General features: G+C 43.2%; 1 protein-coding gene across 1 annotated transcript in view; it reads right to left on the reverse strand.

Moving 5' to 3' along the window:
* REST (RE1 silencing transcription factor) overlaps positions 1-23483 on the reverse strand; it is a 39783-nt gene extending 16300 nt beyond the window's left edge. The window contains exons 1-2 of the mRNA XM_089687898.1: positions 23366-23483; positions 12238-13128 (exon numbers count right to left, since the gene is read on the reverse strand). Coding sequence (XP_089544024.1) covers positions 12238-13120 — 883 coding nt within the window. The 5' untranslated portion in view covers positions 13121-13128; positions 23366-23483. The remainder of the gene's footprint in view (positions 1-12237; positions 13129-23365) is intronic.
* Between the last annotated feature and the right edge of the window lie 269 nt (positions 23484-23752).

Raw genomic sequence — 23752 nt, forward strand, 5'->3', positions numbered from 1 at the left:
CTGTGAGTGTGCCTCAGAAAAATGCTCCCTTAGCTTTTCTCAGCCCTGCTGGTCTGTGAGCGTAGCTTAGGACCAGAGAATAGTAGGCGGAGATATGATGTCACAGAATCCCTCAGCTATATACACCCTCCAGACTCAGCTCAAGAACGTGCACAGCTATCTGACATCTCTATGCCTGAGAGCATGTCTCTTGAGTGCACTAAGGGGAATACACAGGTGCCAGTGACTATGTCAGCTCTGCTTACAGCACAGGATCTGTGCTAATCAGGAGAAAGTTGGTAGGAAGGGGTTAATGTTAAAAACCCCAGGAATCCTGCAGCCTAAAGTGGCAATGTGGACCAGGAAACATTTTCTTGTAAAACTCTGTAAACAGCAAGTCATAAGCTAGGTGCTGTGAAAAGAGCAAGACATTAATCAGCTGTCAGCAGACTTACCTAAATAACTACAGCATTACTGAAGTAATGCCGATCTATGTCATAAATCACTGGTGCAGAGTTCTCGATCTTGTGAAGGCAGAGACCAGCAGGGAGAGGATACCTGCTTTCCCACCCCTTTGCAGTGTATTACATGGAGGCTCATGCTGGTCTAGTCTTCAGCACAGCCTGTCACTCACAGGAAGAGGGAAGTGGTGACACCATTTTACTGCTTGTGTCAGATTTACTCTGTTCAGAAGAGAGCGGGGGGGTTCTGGAGAAGGGGATTGCTTCAAGATACCAAACTAAGCTCAAATGCTTAGTATCTAAAATCTATTCAACTGTAAGATTAGATTGATTTGTATTTTTTAGGTTTACAACCACTCTAAGGTGGATGATTATCAATAAATTCCCCAGGGAGTCAACTCCCCAACTCATTTCCAGTTCTGGAAACAGAAAGTAATGGGAAAGTTTCAGAGGCCATAGTTCTATGATGACATCAATGGGAGGATCAAAAACATATCGTGAAACAGTCATACGGGACTTGTTAGAATACCAGCTCTACAAGGGACTTTGCAGGCTTTGGATCAGAATGAGAGATTTTAACAGGAGCCAAAGCAAACAGGTGGAGGAGGCACAGAAGTGGGTTCTGTTGCCAAGTGCACCAGAGTGTGCCTAGAACCCCGTGATCAGAATGTTGCACTAAAAGTGCAGATTGATTAAAAAAACAAACACAAAAAAAAAAATTAAATAGAATTTTGGATATATAGCAGGTCTTGGCCTCACACTGCTGAACTGTATACACTCTGAAGGGCACAACCCTATGGTAATAGGGGTCCTAGGATCTATATTGCCAATGTTATTCCCTTCTAGGAGAACTAAACAATCGCCCCTATCAACAATAAAAAAGAGCATTGGCCGAGGCCACCTGTGAAAGAAAGACTACCCTTTGTGTTTACAAAAGGCATGTTGCACCACATAGAAAACAGCTACATCCAAAGTAGGGCAAGGCTCTGCAAACTCACAAACCCAAGCAGCTGGAGCCGATGGGCCAAAAAAAAAAAGTTTCTAGCAGATTATTATTATAATAATACAGTATTTATAAAGCGCCAATAGTTCGCTCAGCGCTGTACATTACAAAGGGGGACAGAACATGTGACAGAACAATACCAATACAATGCAAAACAGGAGGGGATCAAGGGCCCTGCTCTTTCGAGCTTACAATCTAGGAGGGAGGGGGTGGTGGCACAGGAGGAGATAGCTGTGGGGGATGGAGTGGTAGGAAGAGTGGAGGAGGTCGGCAAGTTAGCAGGGGGTGGGGTAGGCTTCCCTGAAGAGATGGGTTTTCAGGGTGCGCCTAAAGGAGAGGAGAGTAGGTGATAATCTGATGGGTTGGGGCAGGGAGTTCCAGAGGATGGGTGACACCCTGGAGAAGTCCTGGAGGCGGGCATGGGAGGAGGAGACCAGGGAACTAGAGAGAAGAAGGTCTTGTGAGGAGCGGAGTGTGCGTGCTGGGCGGTACTTGGATATTAGGTCAGAGATGTAGTATGGGGCAGTATGGTGGACAGCTTTGCACGTCAGCGTTAGGATTTTGAATTTGATCCGTTGCGCAATCGGAAGCCAGTGGAGGGATTGGCAGAGGGGGGTGGCGGAGACAGAGCGGTTGGAAAGGTGAATGAGTCTGGCAGCCGTATTCAGGATCGACTGAAGCGGGGATAGCCAGCGGCGAGGCAGGCCAGTGAGGAGGGAGTTGCAGTAGTCGAGTCGTGATATGATGAGGGAGTGGATGAGCTGTTTAGTGGTTTCTGGGGTTAGGAACGTGCGGATTTTGGCGATGTTGCGGAGGTGGAGTCTGCACGAGTTTGTTAAAGATTGGACTTGGGGCTGGAAGGATAGGTTGGAGTCCAGAATGACACCCAGTACTCTGGCCTGCAGGGCGGGTTTGATGGTAGCGTTGTTGGATGTGACGGAGAAATCAATGGGGGGTGGTGTCCGGGCTGGGGGGGGGGGAAGACAAGAAACTCGGTTTTGGAGAGGTTCAATTTAAGGAAGTGGAGTGACATCCAGTCTGATATGTCGCTCAGTAGGTGTGTGATTCGGGCTGAGACCAAGGGGGTGAGGTGGGGGTTGAGAGATAGATTTGTGTGTCGTCGGCATAGAGGTGGTAGTTGAAGCCGTGAGAGTGTATGAGATGGCCAAGGGAGGAGGTATAGATGGAGAAGAGAAGGGGCCCGAGGACAGAGCCTTGAGGGACCCCAACAGAGGGGGAGTGAGGGGGAGGTGGTAGTATTATAGGTAACGCTGAAGGAGCGTTGTGACAGGTAGGATGAGAGCCAGGAGAGAGCAGAATCTCTGAGGCCGAGGGAGTGTAGTTTTTTGAGGAGGAGGGGGTGGTCGACTGTGTCGAAGGCCGCAGAGAGGTCAGATGACTTCCTTCAGCCTGTTCCTGCAATAAAATGACGGTGGCAGAAATTTTTAAACAGTGTGCAACAGCACAAAACAGCAAAGTAACTCCTAGTGCTTTGATTTAATTGGCTTTTTACCCACTATGTGAATTCAGAGACAGGAGTCACAATGGTGATTATGCCATGACTGAATCTGAAAAGCACTTTACAGTACACCAACTTTTGGGAAAAGTCCTAATCCTGTAAATCTAATTGGCTGACAGAGCAAATGGATTTATAAATGGCTAAAGAAAAGTCAAAATTGTTTAAGTTTGATGGCCTTGCGTACCAAGTGAGTCTGCCGAGAATTGGTCACACAGGGCACAAGCCACAGCTCTGGAGCTCATGAATGCCTTGAGGCCAACCAACAGTTCACAGAAGTCTGAAAAGAGCCACAATGCACAGTCTATTGTTTGACAGTCACAGCACAGGATAGTGCACAATTTACCAGTGTAGTAGGCATGAATAGGATTTCCAAAGCAAAGCTGAGGACATACCAATGTACATCAGCCAGAAGGCTTACTCATAAGCCCTCACACACTGGACGTTTAATACAGCGGCTGTTTTTGGCTTTTTTTTCTACAGCCAGTAAACTCCCCAGCATGTTATCCTATGTGTCCATGCACACATAGGCTTTAAGCAGTGCTTTTTTGCTGGAAACCACCCCCCACTCCCCCACCCAGAACTACTGGTTTTCTAGAGTTTTCTTTTAGCAGTAAAAACGCTCAAACGCTGAAAAACGTAGTAAAATGCAACAAACCTGTGGGTTTTTTTTTTAGCAAAAATTTTATTTTGTGTAAAAAAAAAAACCACTAAAAAATACAAATGTGGAAAAACGCAGCTAAGAGCTAATTCAAAAATGCTAAAAAACACTTACAAACTTGCGTTTTTAACGCAAATTTACACAGCTAACTTTACCAGTGTTATTAAAACACCCACTGTGCATGGAGGCGAAAGGGAGACTGCAGAGACTGGGTCACAGCACTGGACTTAGAAGGTGCTGTGCAGCTAACACTGTGGGGGTCTGGGAAGCACACCTAAGCAGAGCTAAAGAAAAAGCACCCACACTCCTAGGACACAGACATGACAGTTGGAAGCAGGGTTACACAAGGGCTGGCCTAATGTGTTTGCCAGTGTATGAACCTCCTATAAGCGGCAATTCAACCCACTGTACAAGAACCACCACTATCATGTGATCCTCAGTGGATAATAAAGAAACATTTAATCTTGAATTCTTCACTTCCCTTCATGCATTCTTGGCTGTCCCAGGTCTCTGCCTTCTCAAGGGAAAACAGCAAGCAGGAGCCATTGGCACCCGCTGGCATCAATCACAGCCAGTCAGCCAAAGAGGGGGGGCCAGTAGCGGCTCTGCGTGTGAATGAACACACGGAGCAGTGGGTGTCTCCAAAGCAAGCTGCTTGCTATGGGGGCACCCGACAGGAGGGAGGAGCCAGGAGAGCCTCCGGTGGACCCGAGAAGGAGGATTGGGGCTGCTCTGTGCAAAATCACTGCACACAGCAGGTAAGTAGACATCTTTGTTATTTCCCCCCCCAAAAAAATTAACCTTTAGAAATGCCTTAAAAGAGCAGTATGGGAAGTTTTTTTCCCAAAATATGCAGTGGATATAAAAAGTCTACACACCCCTGTTAAAATGTCAAGTTTCTGTGATGGAAAAAAATGAGACAAAGATAAATAATTTCAGAACTTTTTCCACCTTTAATGTAAACATAAAAAAAAAACTAAAATAAAGCAGTGCACCCTCTTTTAACTGGGGATGTAGCTGTGTTCAGAATTAAGAAATCACATTCAAAATTAAAAGTCAGTATACACCTGCCATCATTTAAAGTGCCTCTGATTAACCCTAAATAAAGTTCAGCTGTTCTAGTAGGTCTTTCCTGACATTTTCTTAGTTGCATTCTACAGCAAAAGCCATGGTCCACAGAGAGCTTCCAAAGTAAGCATCAGAGGGATCTCATTGTTAAAAGGTATTAGTCAGGAGAAGGGTACAAAAGAATTTCCTAGGCATTAGATATACCATGGAACACAGTGAAGAGTCATCAAGTGGAGAAAATATGGTGCAACAGTGACATTATCAAAAACTGGACACTCTCCAAAATTGATGAAAAGAGGAGAAGAAAACTGGTCTGGGAGGCTGCCAAGAGGCCTACAGCAACATTAAAGGAGGTGCAGGAATATCTGGCAAGTACTGGCTGTATGGTACATGTGACAACAATCTCTCATATTCCTCATATGTCTAGGCTATGGCGTAGAGTGGCAAGTCTGAAGCCTTTTCTTACGAAGAAAAACATCCAAGCATGGCTAAATTTTGCAAAAACACATATGAAGTCTCCCAAAAGCATGTGGGAAAATGTGTTATGGTCTGATGAAACCAAGGTTGAACTTTTTGGTTGTAATTCCAAAAGATATGTTTAACGCAAAAACACCATACCCACAGTGAAGCATGGTGGCGGCAGCATTATGCTTTGGGGCTGTTTTTCTTCAGCTGGAACTGGGGCTTTAATCAAGGTAGAAGGAGTTCTGAACAGTTCCAAATACCAGTCAATATTGGCACAAAACCTTCAGGCTTCTGCTAGAAATCTGAACTTCATTTTTAAGCATGACAATGACCCAAAGCATACATCCAAATCAACAAAGGAATGGCTTCACAAGATTAAAGGTTTGGAATGGCCCAGCCAGAGCCCAGATCTGAATCCGATCGAAAATCTGTGGGGTGATCTGAAGTGGGCTGTGCACAGGAGATGCCCTCACAATCTGACAGATTTGAAGTGTTTTTGCAAGGAAGAGTGGGCAAATATTGCCAAGTCAAGATGTGCCATCCTGATAGACTCATACCCAAAAAGACTGAGTGATGTAATAAAATCAAGTTGCTTCAACAAAGTATTGGTTTAAGGGTGTGCACACTTATGCAACCATTTTTTAGTTTTTTTTTTTTTACTTCTCTCCACCTAAAAGATTTCAGTTTGTTCTTCAACTGTTGTACAGTTTACAGGTTACATTAAAAGGTGGAAAGTTCTGAAATGATTTATCGTTGTCCAATTTTTTTTTACATCACAAAAACCTGACATTTTAACAGAGAGTGTGGTAATAAACGTTTGCAGGGTCTCTGTAGCCATCTATAATCTAGTGGCCATTTTAAAACAGTGCTTCATGAGTATTACTCTCTCCCGGGGCCAGTTTTGAAATGGTTCTTGGTGCAAAGTGTGTCTCCAACAGATGTTTTGCAGGAACCAGCAGCTGTCAGGGAACTTCAATACGGTTATAGAGGAAATGCTGTGATGTAATTGGGATGTGTCTGCTTTATGGCAGATTTGGAGCAGTAAAAACCAGGTCCAACCTTGCTCTGACACCAGCCCCTATCCCAGTAACAGATCATTGCAGAAATTTCAGCATAAAGTGACAGGTTCACCTCCTTCCACATCATGCAGTTATTCCATGAAATGCTCATGTAATTCTGTGTGCAGTCATAATTTTTGCAATCACAAACTTTTGAAAATGGCACCATCTTTTTAATGTTTGCTCACAAAAGGCCAACTCAAGCTATTTTTTTTACCTGCACAGAATGTGAAAAAGGGAGGAACATACCATTGCATATGTAAAAGTATTTGCATTGAAGTACATTTTAAGTGATTTTCACTTTTGTTAGTGCATTAACCACTTGCAGGAGCGGGTGGCCGTTTATAAACATCCTCCTCGCCTGTGCGCACTCCCAGGGAGCACGCGGCACCGCGATCCTCCAGACACAGCAGAACACCGATCGCTGTACAGGAACTCTGTGTGAGGTCCCGATCATGTGATCACTGATTGGCCAATCAGTGATCACATGAATAGTAGTAAGCAAGTTGTCACTTCTAACATCATTGCTTACTACTAGTGAAATCTGTGAATGATCACAGAGGTCACATGGTACAAGGCTATTCACAACAGCCTTGTATCATGTGACAAGCTGTGACCAATCACAGCTCACACAGTATTTCTCAATGGCTGCAAGAATGCAGCCAGAGAGAAGGAGAAATTATTGCTTTTACAGCCTTTATGGGTGTAAAAGCAATCAGTGTAAAAAAAAAAAAAAAAAATCTTCATCACCACCCACAAGTAGTAGTGTCACTATGGTGATTCATCATATGCCCGTGTTGTATGCTGCCATGGCCAGGCATAGATATGAGAGTATAATGTGTTTTATTCATTTCAACAACAATACACTCTGTCATCCTCGGGGTAACCCTGAATTTGAACGGCTCCACAGAATTCAGCCACTCACAAATCACCTTAACCAAAAATTTGTAGACGTCTATAATCCCCAGCCAAAAATCTGCATTGATGAGTCCCTCACTAATTTTTCTGGCCGCCTTGCATTCAAACAATTTCGCCCCAGCAACCGTGCCAGATATGGGTTCAAGATGTAGAAGACCTGTGAGAGGGCAACAGGCTATACTTATAGGTTTCGGATTTAAGAGGGAAAAGATAGTCACGTGGAGCCCCTCGGATGCCCAGACTACATGGGGAGTAGTGGCAAGATAGTTTGGGACTTGGTGTTATCCTTTTCCCATATGGAGTACCACTTATACGTGGACAATTTTTCTTCAAGCATGCTACTATTTTGTACAATCTTGGAACTGGCGCATGTGGCACAGTGCGACCTAATGTGTGCCCACCATTAGTGGATGGATGCTGGGCGGTATATTCTAATGGTAGGCATACCCAGGGTGGATAAAAATCAATCATTTTTTTTTAAAAAATTAAAAAAAAAACCCAGATTTTTTTGATTTAAAATCGGATTTTTTTGAATAAAATGCTTTGAGGAAAATATATTACCATCCAAAGGTTATTCCATCATGAAATAAAGATTAGTTTTTTAATTATGTAGAATAAGGCTGTATATGTTTAATTTTTTTGGTAAATAAATTCCATTAATCCATTCACAATGTCATGCTCTTCCAGAGGATTTGTAAGATTATTGGGCAGTTTCTCTGCCTACAAGATATTATCACAGATGCTTGGTTTACTTTGCAGTTCTCAAAACTGAATTTGACTCAGCGGAAATCACATGCCTCTTCTTCACAGCAAAAATGTTATAACATGAACAGAGTTAAGAAAAAGACCTTAATCCTAACTTCTACAAACCCATGAATACAGAATCAACCCCTTCAGTGCGAAGTTTCAAGAAGTTCAGTGAATAGAATAGAAACAATATTTTTCTGATTGTTTGGAGTGGAATAGATCTGCACAAGAAGAAAGTGAAACTAAGTGTGAGGAGGAAGGGGCTGACAGTCTAAGTTTCTTAAAATATATATATTTTGTTTAGCCAAATTAGTTAACAAACATGGATGTTTGTTTAAGCAAATAACATATGCTGTAATGTTATTGTTTCAGTTGAAGAAATATATTTAAATTGTTATTATTAAAGGTAATGATTATTTTTCTCCTTCCTAAGTACAACAGAAAAGTTGTCCAAATATGAATGACTAACCTATTAAACTGGGGATAAAAAAACTAATATGAAAAATTGCTATTCTAAAAATCTTCATCTACTTGCATATTAAAGTTATACCAGCAAGAATTAGTCTTTATGTAGAAAACTATGATTTAAATCAAGCCTGACTAGTGATTTAAATCAGTTTGATTTAAATTAAATCCACCCTGGGCATACCACACACTTTTTCTGGCAGAGATTTCTTCCCTTTTTTTCATTCAGGCCACAGGCTGCATACAAAAAAAAAAAAAAAAAAACAAAAAAAAAAAAACGCACATAGCATATATACCCAACAAGGACCAGCGACGTACTGGTACATCACTGGAGGCATCATCCTGGTATCAGTTTTTTCAGCCGGCGATCGGCTTTCATGTAAAAGCAATCTTAGTGGCTAAGTAGCTGAAGGGTTGCTTTTACAACAGCAGGAGATGATGACCCCCCCCCCCTCCCCCGCTGCCTTCCAGGGCAGTTCCATGCCATCGGGGGAACACGAGAAAGCAGCAAGTGTTTCTGCCAGCTGACCATAGAGCTAATTGGCCAATCATCTCTATTGCCTAAGAAATCAGAAACTACAAGCATTTCATCACTTCAGTTTCGCAGGATATAAACAGCACCATTTGTAAATTGGGAAAGCATCTGATCACACCGATCTTGGTTTGATTAGATAATGAAAGGGCAGATTACTTGCACACAGCCTTGGCCCCTTGGCGTGAGGTCTCCCGGGCTCCGCTTGCCCATCTGCGGGCCAGGCTTGCCATCGGCAAGAGGGGAGGGAGAAGAGCGGACAAGTCCGCTCCCCTCCTTGTGCTGACCTGGAAGTGACGTTATGTTTTCATTTCTGGGTCCCCGTTGAGAGATAGTAATGCGATCCCTGGGAAAGAGCAATCCCCAGTGGAGCAGAGGGGAGACATCCAAGGTCTTTCAGAGACCACTATGTGATAAAAAAAAAAAATTGAATTTTTTTTTTTTTATTGTAAAAAATGAAAGCTACACCCAAGCACACAAAAATATTGAGTACCCCCACCCCCACATATACGCACGTACAAACGTAAAAGCAAATGCTGGGGTGCCTATGCATGAAACCATTGATTGCAATACACGTTACATATCACCACGCACGCCAGAATGAGAGCAATAATTCTAGCACCAGACCTCCTCTGTAACGCTAAACTGGTGACCTATAAATGAGCTTTAAAAGTGTCGACCTATAGAAAATATAGGGTACTGACGTTCGTCGCCATTTCACGAGCTCGCACAAATTTAAGGTTTGACAAGTTGGATATCTATTTACTCTCTGCAACCTCGTCTTTTATATTTTCCAAAAAAGGCAATTTATTGCTTTTTTGTGCCCTAAAATTAACTTACCTGTATTTTTTACAGAAATTTTGCGGTAATATCATGGGACACAAAAAAATTAAACTACCATTATTTTATTCTCTAGGGTCTCTGCTTTCAGAAAATATATAATGTTTGGGTGTTTTATGTAATCTTGAGGCCTAAAATGATTTTTTAAACGTGTGCAAAAAATGCAAAAACGGCTCTGGCAGCAAAAGGGATAAAGTATAAGCCCTGACCCACCCTTTCCTGACGAGCAGCCAATCAGTGCTCATTACACTGCAAGGTCTCTCTCCTCCTTGCTAGTCCCCGGGTGCAATGCTGGAGACAGGCAGGGAGGGGAGGGGGAGATAAACAGCGCAATGTTAAAAATATTACACGTTTAAGTCACCATAAAGCCTCTTGTTTTTAAAAGCCCCAGACATTCCTAAAAATTACCTCCCATTTAAATACGGTTTTGTTTTTTGTTTTTTTAATCTGGATAAGTTGATTGTCATGAGGGACAAGTAGATTGGGGCTTTGATTTAGTCCCTGGACAAGCAGTTTTTTCAAAAATTTCCACATCCCTGCAGACATATATTTTACATGACAAATGGCATCAATAGTCAGGCAACTAAATGCCACAAGACCCAAGCTTGTAAGAAGCTGTGGCTGGCTACATTAAGGTCGGCTAATTAAGCTGTAAAGGGTTTTCTTTAACATTTACTTTACTTAAAAAAAAGTATTAACCAAAAAGATAAGTTCACATATGGCATAGCACTAAACCTTTTTTTAATCATAGCAGTTTAATTTAATCCCCCCTCCCCAGCAGCTTATACTCCTCTCCCATGCTCCTCCATTCAGCTGTCAAAAGCAAAATGAAATACTGGTCAATTCCAGGTATGGGTGAGCATGTTATTCATTCCACCTCTTCCATGTGGCAGTGGTAGGTGCATCCTGCTTGCTCCAGTACTGTCACATCAGGGCAGAGGAGAAGTCCATATCCCAGGTTAGAGCTTACAAAGGGCAATTTTTCTGTGATCCCAGTAGCTAAATGCAGCATCAGGAAATGTAATTGTATGGTATTGGGGAGGGGAGAGTTAGGTGAAAAGTTTACCTTGCATAGGCAAATTAAAGTTTCACTTTGACCAAAGCACGTTTTTTATTTAACCGCCTCCCATATAAGGAAATGACGGGAGCGATGCGGTTCTCTCGTTCTGGGAGGACGTCATATGACATCCTCCCACTCTAACCCCACGTGCGAGCCCCCAGGGCACGCAGCGATCGGTGGTGCACGGTGTCCCTGGGACACAGCAGATCACCGATCAACGGAAAGAGCCGATGACGTTGGCTCTGTCATATAATCAGCTGTGTCAAATCACAGCTGATCGCATGTAAATAAGGAAATGCCGGTTATCGGCATTCCTCTCCTCACGAGCTGTCACGCTGACAGCCCGTGAGGAGAGGAGAGCCGGTAATCAGCATTACTCAGAGGGGACATGTACACTGATCATCAGGGCGCTGATGATCAGTGTAGCCTCATCAGTGCCACCTGTCAGTGCCCATCAGTGCACATCAATGCCACATATCAGTGCCCATCTGAGCTGCCTTTCAGTGCCACCAATCAGTGCTAGCCATCAGTGCCACCTATCAATGCCCATCAGTGCCACCTATCAATGCCCATCAGTGCCACCTATCAATGCCCATCAGTGCCACCTATCAATGCCCATCAGTGATGTCTGTCAATGCCCATCAGTGCCTCATCAATGCAGCCTCATTAGCGCACATCAGTGAAGGAGAAAAATCACTTATTTACAAAATTTTATAACAGAGACTAAGAAAAAACTTTTTAAAAAAAATTTTCAGTAGTTTTTGGTTTGTTTAGCAAAAAATAAAAAACACGGGAGGTGATTAAATACCACCAAAAGAAAGCTGTCTAAAAAAAAAAAAAATGATAAACATTTCATATGACCGCGCAATTGTCATTCAAAGTGCGACAGCACTGGAAGCTGAAAATTGGCCTGGGCAGGAAGGGGGTATAAGTGCCCTGTAGGCAAGTGGTTAATTTGGGAAGCTGAGGTTGCTGCCCTGGCAGAAGAGACTGCCCCTTACTTCCTGTCCCTGTGGCAAACAGTGTATTTATTCCTTTTCTAACAAAAAGGTTTTGACTGAGCTTTAAAAATGTAAAACCCTGGACAAAACAGCTGAATGCTGATAAATGAAAGTTGCAGCATCATATTGTACTCATTCTTCTACTCGGTATGTTTCTTATTAGCACATGTACATACAACAAAGCCCAAGTATCTCCTAGTGGAAACCCTTCCTGGGCCAATCTGAATGCTGTTCTACAGAATACCAAAACTAGTTGCGTAAGAAAGATAACAGGTTTTTATGAATACTTTGCAGATCTAATTGATATTTTTATATTCTTGTACTCCTAGGAACAAAGAAAAGCTAGTTATAGTTACAGTTAGAACTAATTTCACACACAGAACACTGTAGGATACAACAGTATAACCTTATAATCTGCATTGGAAGCAAAATTACTGATGAAAGAATCAACAGATTCAGTTACCTGTATGTGTTCTTATATGCTGAATGTAGTTATTCTTACGATCTGAAAAATAAGAACATTGTGAACATGTATAAACAATCCTTGGAAAGTGATTCCGGAGATGTTTCTTCCAGTGATATTCGCTGACTGTTGTGTATGTACATATGGTGCACTTGTAAACTCTCTCATTTTCTGCTGCTTTGTTGTGGTGCTTCAAGTGTGCCAAATAGTGATCAATTCTATTGGTGTTATAGCCACATCGGTCACATCTGATAGGTCCTTTAGAAGTGTCCACCTCTTCAGATGAGCAAGATCCTGATTCTTTTGTGTTTTTATTTGTGTCATGATCAATGAATCTCTTAGCACTGTGGTCCTTAATATGATGAACAAACTCTTCTTCTGATTCAGCCTTATACTGGCAAGGCCTACACTGAAAAGGCTTGCTTTTGGTGCTCTTGTTTTTCTCTTCAGCCACTGGAGGAGCATCCACATCTTTTTCTTGTTCGGGTTCTACAGGATTATCAAGAGTAGGGGTTTGATTGTCAGATACAGTTTCTGCCTGCACTTGAGGGGGTGGAATTTCCATTATCTCAAAAATGGGTGCCTCACTCTCCAAGGCCGATTCTTCCATTTCCATCCTTTCCCCTTCACTATCAGAAAAACTGTTTTCATAGACAGTGGTCAATTCAGCCATTTGCTTGTCCTCTTCCAAAGCATAATCAGAGCAGCCATTGTTAACTTCTCCAGTAAGAGCAACATTTGCTAGCATTATCAATCGAGGAGCTGCTATTTCTGCTTTAGAAAGATCATGTAAGCCATACATGTCACCAATCCCAAAACTGCTGCTATTGCAGAATAAGCTGCTGCTGTTGCTGCTGGCTTGGCTCACCATTTGAGTAGCCATCGTGAGAGCTACAAATAGAAAGAAAAAAAAAAAGTCAAAACAAAATCAACAATTCAGCAAAATATGCCTATGGTAACAAGTTATATTTTAAACAAGAAACCAAGCACGCTTTGACTAGTAAAAGTTAACTTAAAACAACTAGATACAACAAAGAATACACTAGGTCCCCTACATACGAATGTTCAACTTGTGAACTTTCAAATATGTGAATGTATGTTCACATGACCAATCACATAGGTTAGTTCATGTATCCGGTGTACATTGTCGCCCTGTATGCCAGCTGCACAAGTGTACTTTTCAAAAGGTACGTACTGTAAAAAAAGGTTTTTATTTTTTGTTTATGGAGTTGTGTATTATTAAAACTATTACAGTACAGTACTATATAGCCAATTGTGTTAGTTGGGTACCTAGGCTAACTTTGTTGGACTTGTGAAAGCTTATGACTTATTGTACTCAGAAATTATTTCTCAAATACCGCATTACTTACCAGACAAGTAACTGATCAAATTTTACAAACACCACAAGATCCAGTAGCAGGGTGGATAAAAATCGACAACACTCACAGAGGGGGTCATAAAAAACTGTTGGATAATGAGTGAGGAATCCCATGTCCAAATTCAGGCCGTTATCTCTTGTGTCAAATAGAATTATCATTCTTAGTTCAAACGTTTTCCTTTCCTTTCTATCAAATTTATTTTAATAAAATACTTTTACAGTAAAATCTATCTTAAGAGTTTTCTATTTAACCTCCCTAGCGGGTTTCCCGAGTCTGGCTCGGGGTTAAATCTAGCGGTCAAAAGCGGTAACCCCGAGCCAGACACGGGGTCACCGCAAACGAAGTACCTGGTCCCTGCGATCCGTGTCCTGGGTCCTGAGCCGCATGCAGCCATCCCCTCCGTCCGTCCCGTCTCCTTCCCTGGTATCTCATGCTGATCAGTGTGATCAGCGTGAGCCTGCCATGCTGTGCCGTCGGGGGGCGGGGCTTGCGGGAGGCAGGAGTTACAAAAATAGATCAGTGTCAAAATAAAGTGTTACTCTAGTGCATACAATGTAACTTTACCTCAGATATTTCTACAGTGCAGTTTTTCAGTTTCTGTGACTAAAAACGGTTTTGCACTCATGGCTTCCAAAAAGCGTCTTGCTAGCGCCAAAGCGGTTCATGATGAGCTAGGGAACAGCGACAAGCTACTTGAATTGAGCGATAATGACTCGTGGCGATTTGTCTTCAATCTGAGACTGACGTGAGTGATCTGCGCACGTGGTGCACTATTGATTGCGATACGCCAGCGCCACCAAGATTTCCGGTAACAGGAGCACCTGGTATGAAAATCCACGTTGAAGGTGACAACCCCTTGGTGTAGTTGGAATTGTTTCTGACCGATAAGATTGAAATTATCGTGACGGAGACAAATAGGTACGTAGCGCAACTAGCTGCTCCACACAGCAGGTTTTCACGAAGCCGAAAGTGGGAACCTGTGACCAAAGAGGACATTTGGCTGTTTCTCGGCCTAATTATTCTGCAAGGAATGGTGGGGAAACCGCTGCAGAAGTGGTACTGGACCACCAACAAAATGCTCGCCACACCGTTCTTTGGCACAGTCATGTCGGAGTACAGCTTTTCCCTTATGAAATTTTTGCACTTCGCAAAGAATGAGGATTTTGATGAAACAACTCAACCGGTTCCCAAGCTAAAAAATTTTTGGGAAGTCTCCCAAATAATTGTCAAAAATTTCCAACAGAGCTATGTGCCAGAGAGAGACATTAGCATAGATGAAAGTCTAATGGCCTACAAAGGAAGGCTCAGATGGATACAGTATATCGCGTCTAAGAGCACGATTTGGCGTCAAATTCTACCTGCTGTACAAATTCTCTATCAGCTACATCTGGAACACAGTTATATACACAGGCAAAGGCACAAAATTTGATACCAAGTACAGCAACTATGGAATGGCAACATCTTCTGTCCTGGCACTGATTGAACCTCTGCTAAACCAAGGCTACTGTGTAACAACGGACAATTTCTACACCTCTCCAGAACTTTACGAGGTTCTTCTTCAGCACAAAACAGATGCATATGGAACCGTTCGGGCTAACCGGCGCAACCTGCCATCCATGTTTGCAAAAAACAAACTGAAGTCGGGAGAATTAGTTGCCTGGCAGAAAGGCAAAATGATTAAACTTAGATGGCGGGACAAGAAGGATGTGTGCCTAATGAGTACCGTTCACAATGCCTCCAGTGACGGTAGAAACAAAAAGGTGGGAAAAACATCTAAAAGCCGCAGGTTGTCATGGACTACAACAGCACCATGGGAGGTGTCGACAGAGCTGACCAAGACATTCTATCCGGCAATGAGAAAGCAGCAGAAGAAATACTACAAAAAGATTTTCCAGCATCTTCTGGAACAGTGCTTGTGGAATGCCTATATTCTGTTCCACAAAAACAGTGACAAGCCTGTGGTTCATGTGGAAAGTGGCGGAATCCATTTTCTTCAAGCATCAAACACCATCAGTGTCTGTAGGTAGATCCGGACGACGTGCTGTGGGAGTTTTCAACCCAGAACGTCTGACTGGATGTCATTTTATGGACCACATCCCACCAACCCAAAAAAAAGGCAGCACCTACACAGATGTGCATGGTATGTTGCTCTCGGCAAGATGAGAGTGGAAAAAAAAATCCGCAAGGAAACGAGGTTCCACTGTCCTGATTGCAATGTCGGACTTTGTGCAGTCCCATGTTTCAAAATATACCACACCCGCAATGTTTTCTACAATATGCAGGGTCTATATAATATTGTTTGGACAGAATTTATTATATTATAACTTGATTTAATTTATTAAACTTTATTGCACCAAGGATGTCTACTAGACTCTTGTTTAAACAGATTTCAATGAGTTATTCCTAAGAATTACAGGCCTACAATAAAAAAACAACATATTTCCATTGAAAACAATGTACCGCTTTGAGCACAGAAATACTGACATAATCATACCGCTAGGGAGGTTAAGATACATTAATAATTTAGTTTATTTAGCATGAAATGGAGCTTAATAATGTAGCATGAGGCTGTATATTCTGCAAAATTTACATTTTTGGTAAACTCATTCAATGAATCCAAGCTCTGCAAAAGATAACATGCACTGCATTGATGCATTCACACAATTTCACAGTAACCATGAAAAAAAACATGAAATAAAAGAATTTGAGTAGTTCAACTATGTATGATTAACCTATTAGCCTAAAATCGGTTCGGATATTTCTGTTTTACTAACCTGACTGCTTATTATTCTGAAAAGGAAACCTTCATTTGGTTTGCAAACTACCCAGCAAGAATAAGTTGGATTCCTTATATTTAAAGAGCACCTGTCATTTTAGATCCATCATGGCAGTGCCTGTTAGGGGGCATCCACTCAATTGCCGCCGCCACGTCCCTCACCTTGTTGTGTCACTGCCACATCAACAGCCATCCCATTAAAGTGAATGGGATGGTTGGTAAGTCAACAGCGGATCAAAGGAGGAGCTGCTGCGGGACAGAGATGACAGCTACTCTTTAAAAATTATGATTTAAATCGAGCCTTTTCTAGTGATTTAAATCAACTTGATTTAAATCCAGTAGACTGCATTTTTCATTTCCTTACTTGTTCTACTACTGCAACCATAGTAAAGCTAACAAGTTAAGAGCATATCTACAAATATCTAGGTTCTGCATTTGATTGAAGGAATGCTGATGTTACATACTTTGATTTTATTTCAGATATAAACAAATCTTATGGCTAGAATCAGAATATCATTAAAGTGAGGCCCTGGACAGGTGGTTCCGACCCCTGCCAAGCACCTCTTGAACAACGGGACAGCTGTTGTGCACTGAGCTGAATGGCTCAGCAAGTTTGTGGTTGGGGGCAGAGCTGCACAGCTGGCTAAACCTTATTTCCAAGGTCTGTGTCATAGACACTTTATTGAGGGAGTTGGAACACGAGGGGAATGCAGTCCTAGTATATGCAGTAATTGTGTCAATCCATTCTAACATTTGTACAGCATGAAGGTCTAGTTTAGGTCTTTAAACTAAATAGGTATTTATATCGTATTATTTCTAACTGATCAGATATTTTTCTGCATGATCAGATCTAAAACAAAATCTGACTCTGTATTAATCTGTTTATTCAAGTTTTTGAGAATATAAAAGGGAGATACAATGCATATGCATATGAAAAGGCAGATAGATCCATGGAAATCAAAGATTAGTGTAATGTCCCTACCCAAAGTTAATGCAAATAACCCCTGACAAGTTATCACAAATACATAAAGGTAAACAAACGGTTGTGTTTCTGTGGTAGATATAACTAGTAGTAAATAATCTCCATAGCAACCTAAAAGTATAAGAATTAATAAGCGATAATACAGAAGCAGTATATGTTTCTCCTTACTCTTGTAGGTAACCCACAAAGGACAGTGAGATGGTACCTCATAGTTCTCAGTGAGAAAATACTCATATTTTTGAAAGGACTCTAATAGAGTTGATGAGAATTAAAAAAATAAGGGGAAGAGGAGAGGATAGAAAAAGAAAGAAAATAAAAAAAGGGGGGTGGTGTGCATTTGGCAGGGATAAAAATAAGATAAAAGAAGCAGAAATAGAATGGTCACATATGGACAGTTTTCACAGCTTTCACAGGTACACCATATTGCCAAAAGTATTGTGACGCCTGCCTTTACACGCACATGAACTTTAATGGCATCCCAGTCTTAGTCCATAGGGTTCAATATTGAGTTGGACCACCCTTGCCGTTATCACAGCTTCAATTCTTCTGGGATGGCTGTTCACAAGGTTTAGTAGTGTCTATGGGAATGTTTGACCATTGTTTCAGAAGTGCATTTGTGAGGTCAGGCACTGATGTTGGATGAGAAGGCCTGGCTTGCAGTTTCCATTCTAATTGATCCCAAAAGTTTTCGATCGGCTTGAGGTCAAGTTCCTCCATCTCAAACTTGTTCATCCATGTCTTTATGGACATTGCTTTGTGCTCAGTCATGTTGGAACAGAAAGGGGCCATCCCCAAACTGTTCCCAAAAATTTGGGAGCATGAAATTGTCCAAAATGTCTTGGTATGCAGACACCTTAAGAGTTCCCTTCACTGGAACTAAGGGGCCAAGACAACCCCTGAAAAACAACCCCACACTATAATCCCCCCTCCACCAAACTTTACTCTTGGCACAATGCAGTCAGGCAAGTACCGTTCTCCTAGCAACCACCAAACCCAGACACATCCATTGGATTGCCAGACAGAAAAGAGTGATTAATCACTCCAGAGAACACATGTCCAATGCTCTAGTCCAATGTTGGCATGCTTTACACCACGAACTCTGACGCTTTGCATTGCACTTGGTGATGTAAGGCTTGGATGCAGCTGCTCAGCCATGGAAACCCATTCCATGAAGCGCTCTACGCACTGTTGTGCTAATTTGAAGGCCATACGCAGTTTGAAGGTAGCTATTGACTCTGCAGACAGTTGGCGACTTCTGCTCACTGTGCGCTTCAGAATACGCTGACCCCGCTCTGTCATTTTACATGGCCTACCACTTCGTGGCTGAGTTGCTGTTGTTCCCAGTTGCTTCCACTGGGGTTTGTATTTGATTTACGACACTACCTAGCAATAATAGCCTGGGCAGCAATTTAAATAATGCCAGAGCAGACCCTTTTTAATATGTTTGAAGGAATCTGGTATCCTGTCCTAACGATAGGCTTGGGGGTCACTAAGAGCTCCCATTAGGAGAGAGGTGTGCTCTGCTCAGGATACAGGAGGTTCCTTGAGATAGCGAAAGGAATCTAGAGGGCTCAGGAGACTGAGACAGCCGGGGGTGTCCGGAGATTGCCTATTGAGAGCCTGGAAAGCTGGGTGAGCTGAAAGAGGGGCACAGGAACACAGAGGTACTGTATGGGACAGTCTGAGGAACTAGCCAAAAGCCAAGGATAAATTCCTCAGCAGACTTATGTCTCTTCTGCTTCAAGTTACTTACCTGCTATGTGCAACTTGTACAATTTTGTTGATGCCAAGATGAATTAACTCCCGTCCTAACATCATCTCAGTCAAGCCAGTGATCGGCAACCCAGAAACCCTCACCCAAGATGTCAGCGACTGGCTGACTCCACTTTAATTTCATATATTTCATTAACATATATCAGGGATGTTAAATTTATATCGCCCGATACATGTAGTTCCGGACACGGGGCAGGTAGTTTTGTTTAACCATTAGCCATGCAGCAGGGCTCACCAGTCAGGTGAAAGCATTCGGCCTGCCGCCCAATTGCTTTCACACAGCCTACAGTTTGTACCTGCACCCCCACCCCGAATACACGTGAACCTTCCCCCGCCCACTGTCTCCCAGGCCCCGCTTGCCCATCTGCGGGCCCTGGACCAGTTCACCACTGTCAACTAGAAAAGGAGGGCGGACACATCTGCTCCCCCTCCCCTTCTTGTCCTGACACAGAAGTGACGTTATGATGTCACTTCCGGATTCCCGTTGATAGATTCACAGCCATAGAGGCTGGGAAAGAATGTAATGCAGTGCGATGTGTGTTGCATTACATTCAGTGCAGTACAGAGCAGACATCCAGGGTCTTTTAGACCTTGGATGTCTCAATAAAGAGCTTGTCACCAACAATCATCACATAGGGGACTTTTTCTCCCCTATGTTATGAAAAGAAAAAGTGAAAAAAAAGTTGTTTTTTTTAAACTGAAAAAATTAAAAAGTTACAGCCAAGCACATACCATCCCCTCAAAAAAAAAAGCCCCCCCCCCCCCCCACATATACAAACTTACAAGCACACGCCAGAGCACCAACGCATGAAAACATGAATTACAATACACATTTCATGTCACCACGCACGCCAGAATGAGAGCAATAATTCCAGCATGAGACATCCTCCATAACACTATACTGATGACCTATAAGGGGCTCATTACACTGCAATTTTCTGTAAAATAAAAAAGATGAGCTTGTATCGAGTAAATAGATATCCAACTTGTCAAAGCTTAAATTTGTACGTGCTTGTGAAATAGCGACGAGCTAATGATTTTCGTTTAATCAGTACAGGTTTTGTTCATACAAAAGAAAGACTAAGACCGCACATGTTCGGAAACAAAAACAACCTGGAAGGAAAAAGGGCAATGAAAACAATCTTCAGTTACAAGGAAAATGCTGCTACATACTAAAGATATTACCAGTTTCAGTGCAGATACTAAGCCTTGCTTGAATACCAAAACCGATAGATTTTTTTTGTGCGGTGCAATTTGAGCACATACAAAATGAATGGGCGCAAATCGCACTGCAAAGAATCACATGTAATTTGAACAAGAGTGGTCCGGTGTGAACCCAGGCTTAAGTCACTATGACAAGACTGGGTTGACACTGGGTTGGTGTGGGAAACCGCATGTGATTCGGACAGGAATTGTACCGCATTCCTGTTCAAATCACATGCGATTATTTGCAGTGCGATTTGAGCCCATTCATTTGTATGGGCTCAAATCAAACCGCACAAAAAAATGAATAAGGTATTGGTTGTTGGTATTGGCGACTACTTGAGGAAAAGTATCGATACTCGCTGTGCAAAAACTGGTATCAGTGCAACCCTACTAGATAAGAAAAAAATCATGGTTTTCAGGTTAGAAAAAAGTACTGTAAAGTACTTTATTTGAAAGATGTGACTGTTGACTATGAACAAACCTACTTGAGAACGAATCTATGTGCGTAGACCAATGCACGAACACGCAGCAACATTCTGAACGGGTAAGGCTGTATATAACATCACTAATGATTATACGATGCTACATTGTTATGCACAAGGAAAGTTTTACTGGATCGTATGAGAATTTTTGTACTCTTGGTAGCACTCTTGTATTTGTTATGAGTAGTGTGCAAAAACCACAAACGATCACTCCAATGTTCTCATCATGCTTAAGTCGTTTCCTGTACAAAACCTGAATAGCTGAGCTGTCCATCAGAACATACACTATATTCCCAAAATAATTGGGACACCCCTCCAAATCATCGGATTCAAGTGTTCACGTAATATGACAGAGCGGGATCAGCGCATGCTGAAGCGCACAGTGAGCAGAAGTCACCATCTGTCTGCAGAGTCCATAGCTAAAGATCTCCAAACTTCATGTGGCCTTAAGATTAGCACAACAGTGAGTAGAGAGCTTCATGGAATGGGTTTCCATGGCCGAGCAGCTGCATCCAAGCCATACATCACCAAGTGAAATGCAAAGAGTTGGATGCAGTGGTGTAAAGCACGCCAACACTGGACTCTAGAGCAGTGGAGACGTGTTCGTTGGAGTCAAGAATCACACTTCTGTCTGGCAATACGATGGACGTGTCTTGGTTTGGCGGTTGCCAGGAGAATGGTACTTGCCTGACTGCATTGTGCCAAGTGTAAAGTTTGGTGGAGGGAGGATTTATGGTGTGGAGTTGTTTTTCAGGGGTTGAGCTTGGCCCCTTAGTTCCAGTGAAGGGCATTCTTTAAGTGTTACAAAACCCAGGAGCCTGCATTCACTATATCCAGTCTCCCACAGAACATGGAAATGCAATTATTTTAGTAAATTTAAACTGCTAAATACTTTTTCTCATCAGCAGTTAGTCTAGTGACTTCTATCAGTGTCCAGCAGAGCACATTAAAGCTTGTAGGAGTTTTAATTTTGCTCTAGGAGGATGCAGGACCCATGACCTGTCTGGACAGTGCTGATCACATGCACTCTCCTAAGAAAAAAAAACCTCTCTAGCAATACACACCAAACCGAGCATGTGCAGAGTGTCTCCACACGATTTATGTCTTATCCGAAGATAAAAAGGGGGACGCTGGAAGAAAGGTAGGGTCAGAGAAGTCAGGATTAAACAGCATTTTTTTTACACAATGCAGAGGATTAACCCCTTAGGTTCCACAGTGAGTATAACAAGCATGCTTTACTGCATATACAGACTGATTTTACTGTTGTGGGTTTAGTAACACTTTAAGGCGTCAGCATGCCAAGACATTTTGGACAATTTCATGCTCCCAACTTTGTGGTAACAGTTTGGGGATGACCCCTTCCTGTTCCAGCATTACTGCGTACCAGTGCACAAAGCAAGGTCCATAAAGACATGGATGAGCGCGTTTGGGGTGAAGGAACTTGACTGTCCTGCACAGAGTCCTGACCTCAACCCGATAGAACACCTTTGGGATGAATTAGAGCACAGACTGTGAGCCAGGCCTTCTCATCCGACATCAGTGCCTGACATCACAAATGCGCTTCAGGAAGAATGGTCAAACATTTCCATAGACACACTCCTAAACCTTGTGGACAGCCTTCCCAGAAGAGTTGAAGCTGTGATAGCGGCAAGGGTGGGCCAACTGAATATTGAACCCTACAGACTAAGATGCCATTAAAGGTCATGCACATGTAAAGGCAGGCCGACCAATACTTTTAGCAATATAGTGTAAGAGTGAAGAACACAAGGCCACCTTAACCCTGAGCTGGCCAATGTCCTCTCTGTCATAAGGACCTAGCGCGAGGACTGTCCCGGAGTGTATACAGTGTGCTGTGTAGAATCACATAGAATCCCACAGGAGCAGTCCATAGCCCAGTAGTGATGGTCGTGCACGCCGTTTCCGCTCCTCTTGTTAAACTTGTAGGTTGTACACGCCCACGTCTCCGAACAGGAGGCCTCTGGGGGGGGCCGCAACAACACACTTCCTATGCCACTCAAGTCTCATACAGGGAGCTCACAAACGATGACACACTGCCAGATGGGGGCCGTGAGAGCTGCACATTGTTCGCCTGGTCACCCCCCTCTCCCACCGCCAACACCAGGGGAGGAGTACCCACAGGGGGTGACGACGAGCAGACAACCCCCCCCCCCCTTTCCGTGTTCAACAAACTTTTGCTGAGGCCTGGGAGCGGACGCCGCCGCTAGCCCCCCCTACTGTCACACTCTGGCCCAGCTTCTTCCATGTTTACAGCACAGGAGAGGGGGGACTGGCCGTGTGGAAGTTTATAACGTCCACCTAACTCCCCAGCCAGTCACCTCTACCCTCCCGCTCTGCTCAGAACACTCCCCCGGCTTGTTTCACACGCTTTCCGCTTCCAGAACCTCACCGCCAACACCGACCAACAACTTCTCCTCATCTCGGCCTAAGCACTTCCCCATCGCCCCGCAAACTCCGTCTAACTACCAGCCCGCTCCGTACGGCGGCCTAATACAACGTGCACCATGCTCACCTTCCGCTCTGTGATCCAAACTTCCACGGGAAACCGATCGCACCTTCTAGCCGCTGACTGTCTGGATCACATTCCTACACACGCCGCGCATTCCTAGCCAGGCTCACCCTCCCCAGTGTACAACGACTGCAGGGAGCGCGCACGTTTCTTGCCCTCCGCTCCGCGCTCGTGCCCGCTGCAGCTCTTCCTCAGTCATGTTCACCTGGCGCCAGTGACTGGCCGGGGAGCGGAGTGGGAGTGCAGGCGTATAGCTAAGCCGTGTGTGCCCTGAGGGTTTTAGGCAGCCCACCATTGGAAGAAGCATCATTGGTGTGCACGAATAAACCCTGGGTGATAAGCTGAGAAAGCAGTGCCAGGTCCTGGGATTCTAGGACACGGTAAAATAAA

Source organism: Staurois parvus, unplaced genomic scaffold (assembly GCF_062004578.1).
Source record: "Staurois parvus isolate SC_StPar_1 unplaced genomic scaffold, SC_StPar_1.0 ptg000439l, whole genome shotgun sequence".
Classification (NCBI taxonomy): Eukaryota; Metazoa; Chordata; class Amphibia; order Anura; family Ranidae; genus Staurois; species Staurois parvus.